At 51.5% G+C, this 9819-nt stretch overlaps 1 protein-coding gene across 1 annotated transcript in view; it reads left to right on the forward strand.

Annotated features, from left to right (window-relative positions):
- SPINT2 (serine peptidase inhibitor, Kunitz type, 2) overlaps window positions 1-9819 on the forward strand; it is a 30302-nt gene that overhangs the window by 19867 nt on the left and 616 nt on the right. The window contains exons 2-7 of the mRNA XM_010849171.1: window positions 2473-2643; window positions 5976-6029; window positions 7278-7331; window positions 7860-8021; window positions 8355-8393; window positions 9689-9816. Of these exons, the coding sequence (XP_010847473.1) occupies window positions 2473-2643; window positions 5976-6029; window positions 7278-7331; window positions 7860-8021; window positions 8355-8393; window positions 9689-9816 (608 nt within the window). The remainder of the gene's footprint in view (window positions 1-2472; window positions 2644-5975; window positions 6030-7277; window positions 7332-7859; window positions 8022-8354; window positions 8394-9688; window positions 9817-9819) is intronic.

A 9819-nucleotide genomic window follows, 5' to 3' on the forward strand; every position in this document is an offset into this window, starting at 1 on the left:
GCAGCTGCCGCACCTCGGCAGCAGTTGAGTGCCTCTGCCCTGACGTTTTCAGTTTGGGGTCAGAGGGCGTCCTGTCTGGGTCCTCTCCAGCTTGTCATGTTGATAGCAGTGCTGCTTCTGGCCTTTGACAGCCTGGTGGGTTGGGCAGAAACATACACCAGAGGACTCTTCTGCTGCGTCTTCCCTGGGCCTTGTTGATGGTGTTTGTTTTGTGACTTTTGGCACATTGTCAAAAGTACCTGTTCCGGGTGCACACCCAGGGTTCTGGTTGATGCATTTATATGGACAAAAGGTGTCTGGGCCTGTTTAAAACAACAAACAAAACTGATTTATTATTTACATACCATAAAATCAGCTGTTACAGGCATACAACCCAATGGTACACTGAGAGTTGTACAGCCATCTCCACAATCCAATTTTAGAACATTTCCATCATCCCCATTTGCAGTCACTCTCCACCACCCACCCCACCCCACCCCCCAACTCCCCAGCACCAGGCAAACCTAATCTTACTTCCTGTCTCTCTTGGTTTGCCTTTTCTGGGCATATCGTATGATTCCATTCATATGAAGTGTCCAGATAAGGTACTTTTTAGCTGATGATTTCGGTGATGGTTGCTTGCACATTAACAAAAGATTTTTTTTACTTCAGAGTATGCTTTTTCTGCTCTGCTAGGTACCTGTGATTTATTGGAGTTCCTTGGGGATGTTTGTTTGTTTTGCATAGTACCAGCCTTTTTTGTCCATAGATAGATGTTTTGTGGAATGTTTGGTTTCCTGCCCGTTGTTGTGACGTATTTTGGGAGATGCAGCAGAAGCACAAATCCTGCTCTCTCTGCTTTGAAAGGCTTCCCCTCGGTGAGATAAACCTAGCAAGGCTGAGAACAACTAGGGAGGAGTCATTGGCGACATATAACCCAAGTTTTGGGCCCTGGGATGGTTTTATTTGAGATGTTTATGAATCACCCTGTGCTGGGCCTGAGGCAGGTTGCAATTCCCTTATGCAAGAAGGCAGAGATGTAAGATTTCCCTGGTGCTTTGAACTTCCCTGATGGCTCAGATGGTAAAGGGTCTGCCTATAACGTGGAAGACCTGGGTTTGATTCCTGGGTCGGGAATGGAGGAGGAAATGGCAACCCACTCCAGTACTCTTGCCTGGAAAATCCCATGGATGGAGGAGCATGCTGGGCTACAGTGCATGGGGTTGCAAAGAGTTGGACACGGCTTCAGTTCACTTCAGAGATGTAGGGGACCATGGTGGAGGGAGAGGCGATGTAGGCTCGTGATCCCAGAAGGGGGTGATATGGTGGTGCAGAGCAGACACTGAACCACACAGTCGGGTGACTCCCTTTTCAGGTTGCTTTCAACCCTCCCAATTCCTCCAGAAGAAAGGGTCATTCTAGTAAACGTGTTGTCTCCAGCACTTGTTTATCTCTCTCTTTTCAAGAGAGAGCAGAGGGACTTCTCTGGTGGTCCACTGGTTAAGAATCTGCCTTTCAACGCTGGGGACATGGGTTCGATCCCTGCCCTAGGAGGATCCCATATGTTGTGGGGCAGCTAAGCCCATGCACCATAACTACTGAGCCCGCACTCTAGGCCCTGTGAGCCCCGACATGAGATGCCTAAGCCTTAAAACTAGAGAGTAACCCCTGCTTGCCACAACTAGAGAAAACCTATGTGCAGCAACAAAGACCCAGCTCAGCCAGAAATTAATTAATATTTAAAAAGAGAGCAAGCAGATCTCTAGGCTTTCTGTAGACAAATATATCTGGCTGGAATTTTATAATTTTGTTCTGTTTCCCTTGTACCAAAGCGGGGCCAGATTTGGAGGCACCTTGTAACCCCAGACCACCAAGATAGGAGCCATTATAAACACTGGAAGAAAGGAGCGACCTGAGTTGCCTTTGAAGGGTTGGTTGGCAGTGGGGGGAACTAATATTCGGGAGCTTCTTTCTGAGGCTCTAGTGGTAACTCAACTATCAAGTGGCCAGTCTTGGCAGAGAGTAGACAGGAAAAGTTAGGAAAGGTCCTTCTGCGTTGCTAAGAGCACCATGCTGTGCGTGTCCTTCCTGACCGCACATCACCAGCTCTAGCCTTTGCATGCTAAGCTCCCCTTGGCCCGGTGAGACAGGCATATATCCAGAAGGATCCTGCAGTCTGGTGTTTTGCCTCTGGAAGTCCAGCTTCTGTACTGGGTGGTTGTGTGTTTGATAACGGGGCAGGGCCAGTATCAACACACAACTGACATTCAGTGCAGTCGGGTAGTTGGTATCTTTGTTGTTAGATGACGCCTTTTTTTCCTACACAAAGAAGGAATCCCTAAGCAGGTCTGATGGTGACACTTTAGAAACGGCTTATAGAGGAGCTGCTGGAACTTAAGGCTCTGAAAAGCTGTAGGCCTCTTCCTCCAGGGCTGTACGTGTTCTCTCTTGCCTGAATTGCCCTGCTAAGCATGGTCTCTGGTTGTGTTTTAGATTTTTGCCACCTTCCCAAGAAAGTGGGAAGATGCCGGGCCTCCTTCCCTCGGTGGTGGTACAATGTCACTGACGGATCCTGCCAGCAGTTTGTGTATGGAGGCTGCGACAGGAATGACAATAATTACATGACCAAGGAGGAGTGTCTTGCAAAGTGTGCTGGCGTCACAGGTAAGACAGCGCTGTTGGGGAGGGTTTATCATCTGTTGTTGTTTCTCGGTCATTAAGCTATGTCTGACCTTTTGAGACCCCATGGACTGCAGCACACCAGGCTCTTCTGTCCTCCACTATCTCCTGGAGTTGGCTTCAATTCATGTCCACTGAGATGGTGATGCTATCTAACTGTCTCATCCTCTGCCCCCTCTTCTTTTGCCTTCAGTCTTTCCCAACATCAGGGTCTTTTCCAATGAGTCAGCTCTTTGCATCAGATGGCCAAAGTGTTGGAGCGTCAGCATCAGTCTTTCTAATGAATATTGAGAGTTGATTTCCTTTAGGATTGACTAAAGGAAATTTGTTCTCCTTGTTGTTGAAGGGACTCTCACGAGTCTTCCTCAGCACCACAATTTGAAAGCATCAATTCTTTGGCATTCAGTCTTCTTTATGGACCAGCTCTCACATCAATATGTGGCTACTGGAAAAACCATGGCTTTGACTATACGGACCTTTGTCAACAAAGTGATGTCTCTGCTTTTTTAAAAAAAAATATTTATTTATTAATTTGGCTGCATCAGGTGTTAGTTGCGGCACGTGGGATCTAGTTCCCTGCCCAGGGATCAAACCCAGACCCCCTACACTGGGAGCGCTGAGTCCTAGTCGCTAACCACCAGGAAGTCCCTGTCTTTGCTTTGTAATATGCTGACTAGGTTTGTCATAGCTTCCCTTCCAAGGAGCAGGCGTCTTTTAACTTCGTGTTATCTAGAGACACCTTATTAACTGGGTCGTAGATGTCTTTTGCTCTTTGCTAGTTCTTCATGGCTGAAACTGGGAGATGTTTTTAAAAGCAGAAGCTGGCCCAGCGTGAAGGTCACCCACACACGGTGGTTTCACGGCGGTACCCTTCCCCCTCTTCTCAGAAAGGGGAGAGTAGGCTGCAAACTAGAGCCAGGGGAGGGGGGACATGACTGCTTCTCCCCGCCAGCTTCCTTCTTCCCACTAGTGAGCGCACATTCCACGCCACGCCAGGTCTGCTCGGACAGGCAGCGGACAGGCAGCCTCCTTGTTCCCTGGGCCTTTGGGTTATTTTTACCTTTGGGACAAATGACTTGAGGAGCTCAGCCAGCCAGCCGAGTAATGAATCAAGTTAAAACTAGAACACACTTCTGGAATCTGTTCTTGTCCCAGCCTTCAGTGAGGACTTCTGTGCAGTCATGTTGACCCTGTGAGCCTCCCAGTTTAAATAAAAACCTGAGCCCCACCACAGCATGTGCCAGCTCTGAACGCAGCCTCGGGGGACTCCTTGAGACCTGATGGCAGTGAGATGTTGGCCCTCTGGGGCCTGATCCCTCCCAAGTGTTCCAGAGACCTGAGGATTTGGCCAGCCAAACTGTCTGTTAAAGATTTTCAAAAAAAAAAAAAAAAGATTTTCACTGGCTGCTTCTTTAACGTTGTCATGGGACTTCTTACATCCTTTCCTGACAACTTGGCATTGCTGGTAGCACCTGGATTATGATTCTGGTCAGAAAGTGCTTGTGGCACCCTCAGCGCTCACAGCCCTGCCACCCTGGGAGCTTGTGCCAGGCGTTTGTATCTCCTCCTGCATTGGCTGTACCCTCTGTTGGCTTTGAGCTCTGCATTCAGAAATCACATCAGTGAATTAAAGTGCACAAAGAGAGGACAGCAGCAGTGGCCTTGGCTGTGGCCTGAGGTTTACAGCAGCGCCCAGGCACACGAGCCCGGCCGAGACCCAGTGCCTGGAGAAGCGTTTTACTGATCTTTGTGTGCCCAGCGAGTGCTCGGCGCTCAGCACGTGTTTGGAGAGCCAAGGGGGCTGGTACTATTTTTGGATTGTGAATGAGCCCCTCATCTTTTAGGGGGTGACTGGCAACCTCACCAAATGGTAAGGAAAATACTATTTATTGTATGTAATTTTCTGTCATAAGCTGTGATCCAGTGTCCGGGAAGGAATTAAGGGGAAATGTTTTTTGCTACCTTTCCTGTCCTTTCCCTATCAAGAGTTCACAGTATGGGACTTCTCTGGTGGTCCAGTGGTTAAGACTTCGCCTTGCAGTGCAGGGGGCCTGAGTTCAATCCCTGGTTGGGAAGCTGAGATCCCACATGCCTCCTGGTCCAAAAAACCAAAGCACATAAAACAGAAGCAATATTGTAATACATTCAATAAAGACTTTGAAAATGGTCCACATTAAAAAAAAAAGAGTTGACAGTAGCAAATGTACATGCCGTTCTGATTACTCCTTGGTTTCTCAGGGGGAAAGTTAAGTTTTAAGAACACAAGCAGTGAACAGCGGGCATAAGATGGAATGTCTCTGCTGAGGGCCATGGGGTGTAGTGTTTTGCTGGCAGAAGGCAGACAGCTGTCTTCCTAAAGGTCAGAGTCCGGCCCCAGCCTGGAGGTCCCAGAAAACCCATTTGCTAGCTCCTGAGGCGGTTCTCCCGTGAGTCTGCAAGGAGAACTGGAACTGCCAGGGTGATGACTGGGCAACAAGTCACTCACCGGAGTCCTTGCCAGCAGATTCCCTCCCAGGCAGGCAAGCTCTGTGGGGAGCCAAATGAGAATGAGAATGACAGTTCATTAACAACTGATTAATTAATTATAATGAGAACCAAAGCCCGTGAAGGGCCCAGACTCTCCCGTTTAGCCTATGCTTTAGTGTGCATAGACAAAGCTCAGTCAGATTCCCAGAAGATTGCTTGATGAGGGGCGGGGCGGAACCAGGGGAGCTGGTTTGTATGCGAGTGTGCAGTGGCATCAGGTTAGACCAGCCCCACGCCTCCTCCACACTCGGGAGGGCTCCTCCCTCCTGCACCCTGCCAGCCCTCCCTTTTTTGCACTTCCTTAAATGGCTAGCCTCTCCACCCACCCTCTGAGTTTTGTGTATGTGTGAGAGAGAGATAAAATATACATAGCATACAATTTACCATGTTAACAGCTTTAAGTGCATGGGTTGGTGGCAGGAAGTACATTCCTAGTGCTAAGCACGCCCTTCAGTTTTTAATTCATTTTGTGAGTTAATACAGTTCAACAGGTTATTCGGCCCTGGAAGCCATTCTGTCTTTTTATAATGTCACTTCACACGTCTTTGCTCTGATTTCCAGCTGGTTGATCTTAACGTTTAACCCACAAGGACAGTCTTGGTTCCTTATTTTCCAAGTTCTGGCAGGTTTGTGGTCCAGCATGCACACTGAAGGGCCCTCATAAAGGAGAAATGGGAGGCTCTGTGAGAGGCCCACAGGACCAGGCCTGCTCAGGGGTGCAGTCTGTTTTGTTTCCCCAGCGATCTTAGAGGTGCCCTTTCTCACTGTGCTGTTTGTTTGTCCCCTTGCAGAGAACACCATCGATGAGCGGACCAGGGATAAAGCAGATTCCTCTGTCCCAAGTGGTAGGTTTTTAAAAAGACCCGAGATGGAATGAGGGCCATCCAGATGGGTAATGTGAAAGGACATTTGTCATTTGGGAGTTGCACCAGGGCTTCCTCCTCCTGGTTCTGTTGACGCAGAATTGGCAAGCTGGGGCTGCCAGCTTCTGGCTCCTTGCCACCTCCTCATGCTGGGGAGTTCGCATTGTCCTGCGGACAGGAAGGGCTGAGGGACTCCACAGTGCTCCCTCCTGGGCGCTGGGGTGTGGCTACTGCTGCATGCTGCTCAGGCCTCGAGTCCCCACTCCCTGCCTGCTCTGCTGTCTTCACTACCCGATCCCCACTCCTTGACGCTCCTTCTCCTTTGCTCTCTGTCATCCTTGCCGGTCCATCTCCCTCCCTGTGCTGACCCCTGTCCTCTGCCACCCCGCCTCCCTTCCCTCTGCAGTCCTTGATCTCTTTGTGTTAGCTTGCTTTGTAGTGCTGAGAACAGCTGCCCTACTCCTTCTTTATACTTAAAGGACTCTGCCTCGGGAGCCTGGGGTGAGTGGTCCAGATGCACTAGCGAGGCCAGTCCCCAGGCAGTGGGTTCTGCGGGCGAGTCCTGCTGTGGAGGGAGGGAGTCTGCCCCCACCCGCTTTGAGGATGGCCCCAGTCAGCCAGTGGCCACACACTGGTTGCAGTCTTGATTCTGGTCCTTTGACTCTGGCCTCAGCGCCCAATACGAGTAAGCATTTATTAGTTTAGCAGCCAATCAGTTGGCAGAATGCTGAGAGTTAAGGTTAGAGGCACTTTCCAGTTTCGATAGGATTCCTGTGACTGTCCTGGCCACCGCTTTGCCTGGGTTCATTGTTTATTCCAGAACTGGCCTCTGCGAGGTCATCCAGAGCCATGGGGCACTGAATTCATAACTCTGGTGTCTGTCCTGTTTCAGAAGAAAATTTCCCCAAGAGAATAAGTGACCTCCTATATACTTCTGGTCTTTCTCGTCAACCCAGAAATTGTGGCTGGGATTGTTTCCATAATAACCCCTGACCTGCCGAGCAGGCCTCCCCATCCAGTCATGGTGCTGGAGGCGCTGTAGAGCGCATCAGGACTGAGAGGTGATGGAGCAGAGCTGCCCACAGAGAGGGGACTCCACTCCCTTCCTTCCAGGTGCCAGAGTGTCCACGCTCCCTCAGTGGGCCCCTTTCAACTCAGCCCCAGCTAGGTCACGTGTCCTGTGTCCATTCCGGCCTCCCTGACGTGGAGACATGGATGTTTGTGTTTCAGTTCCCAGAAGGCAGGATTCTGATGGCCTCTCCGGTGATATTTTCAGCTATGAAGGTACAACTTCTTAAAAAACATGTTTTCTTACTTAGTTGGGAATTGAGACACACTTGAGGGTTTCTATTAAGGATATTGTAGAGCAGGGCTTCCCAACCTTTCCCAGGTACTAGGACTCACGAGGATGCCGTGGGGCAGCAGGAAGCAGGATGGGCCCACAGCATGCCCTTGGAGAAGTTTGCCCTGCTTGCCAGAAGCTGCGCTGTGGGCGGGTAACTAGCTCTGCCCCCGAGCCCTGAGATTGAAATAAGGGGCCTGGTTCAGACCTCTGGGAGCTCACACAGGTTGAGTGCCTACAACAGTGACTGACATGGGATAACCTCCATAACCGTAGTCTGGTAATGCCACTGAGAAAGGCATCTGAAAATGTGGGCCAGACTGGCCATGTCTGCAATTAACCAGTTTCTTTTAGCAGAGAGAGGTTTTCCCCACGGGGCAGCAGCCGTATGACTGCTTAGGAGCATTCCAGCTCCAGTCACCTCTCCTGGGCCCTGCTAATTTGTGCCCCTCGGGCTGTCTCGCTCCCAGAACACTGCATTGCCAAGGCCGTCACTGGTCCTTGCCGCGCAGCCTTCCCACGCTGGTACTTTAATGCCGAGGAGAACTCTTGTGATAACTTCATCTACGGAGGATGCCGGGGCAATAAAAACAACTATCGCTCCAAGGAGGAGTGCATGCAGCAATGCTTCGGTGAGTCTGCCTCGTGCCTCAATCCAAGACACGGCCACGGGCAGGGGAACCCTCCCGAGAGGACCCCAGTCCCTTTCCTTGTCCTCTGGGCTCTTACCCTCACCTTCTTTTGGCTCCCTAGTGGGGAGGGGGTGGCTTTGGCCCCAGCTGTTGGGCAGATATTCCCTATGTCCCTACTGGGGTGGCAAGGCCTCAGAACCCTCTGAAGAGCTGGAAGAAGTCACTTAGCTAGAGCTCCCCTCGAAGGCCCAGGACCAAGGGGAAGCCTCTGGTGGCTGTCGCTCTGAGCAAAGGAGGGCTGGGAGCTGACCAGGGTTGTGTGTTTTCTTCCAGGCAAGCAGTTGTATCCTGCCCTGCCCCTTGGCAGTAAAGGTAAATGGCCTCTTGCCCCCCTCCACCTGCCCACCTTGACTGAACTTGGCTCTGTCTTTGTGGCTTCATGTTGTCTTGGACACATCGTCCTTCACTGTCCACATCTTTTGTTAAAAAGTCATGTTTCTGCACAAGAATGGCTGGGCAGCTTGGAACACACAGTAGATGTGTGTCCAGTGGTGCGGTGTACATAAACAGGGGTTAGAAATGTGGCCATCTCTTCCCAGCAGCCCCGAGGGCAACCGGGGGACACTTCCTCCTGCTTAGGCGTGTGGGATCTGTTGCACTCAGGCCTGAGATTGACTCCACGTTTGGGGGTAGCTTTGCTGCCTTGGGGTGTTCATCGCTGGTCCTGGGTGACACCGAGGAGGGCGGAGCCCTCGCTGTGGGTGGGCCATGGCCCCCAGCAGCGCTGTTGTCCCCACGCAGTCTGGTCTGGCGAGGAGGCTGGGCCTTCTCTCTCTTTTGTCTCTGATTCTGAGCCTTAATCATGGATGGTAGCGTTTGCACAAAAGACCTGCCACACTGGTTTGGCCTCTTTCCACCTGTTTCCTGTTCAGGAGCCCAGGCCTGGCCTGTGTGTCTACCCTCCTTTAGAAAAAGAGGAATGAAGCTGGAACCTGGTTGGCCAGGCATCGGGGTCTGGAGGGTGGGAGATGGGGAGGGAATTGACCTTTTCTGGTCCTGCGGCTACGTGGGGAGAGGGAGCCGGGCAACTGCCCCCGGACCACATTCCTTAAGGGGAGCCTCTCCTGAAGAAAAAGCATCTGAACTGACCAGTGGGACTCCAGTGGGGCAACCACTATCAGATTTATCTGGGCAATTAGGGGTGTGAGGGTCCCCTCCCGGCCCTGCTCCGAATAGACCCGTGCCCATCCCTCGTTCCACAGGCCACCACCCCAGCAACCTGCAGGGCCACATCTTTCTCTGGGCTGGTTGGGGGAGGGGCGTGCTTACACGCCCACGCCAGAGATGGGTGCTTTTCCTGTACAGGTTGCCCCAGAGAGGCGGTAGGGAGATAGAGTTGAAGTGAGGATTTTTTTTGTTGTTCAAAAAAAAGAAACACAAATAGCCACTCTGTCTGTGTGCACCTAGCATAGCACCTCCATTTTTTAGAAACCTATTTCTCAAGACTGTAGGGACTCTCTTGAGGACTCGACTTCCTGTCAGGCTTCCTGGGTTGGGGCAGGGGGACATGTGGCCCTAGGACTGTTGGTTCTCCTCCAGAGCTCCCGCAGACACCGGTTGTGGCCCCTGGTCCCCCCCCAGTTCTGAGGCCTCTCTCTCATCCACAGTGGTAGTCCTGGTGGGGCTGTTCGTGATGGTCCTGATCCTCTTGCTGGGAGCCTCCGTGGTCTGCCTGATCAGGGTGGCGCGGAGGAACCAGGAGCGCACCCTCCGCACCGTCTGGAGCTCTGGGGATGAC

The sequence above is a fragment of the Bison bison genome, unplaced genomic scaffold (genome assembly GCF_000754665.1).
Source record: "Bison bison bison isolate TAMUID 2011002044 unplaced genomic scaffold, Bison_UMD1.0 scf7180017864280, whole genome shotgun sequence".
NCBI classification, from domain to species: Eukaryota; Metazoa; Chordata; class Mammalia; order Artiodactyla; family Bovidae; genus Bison; species Bison bison.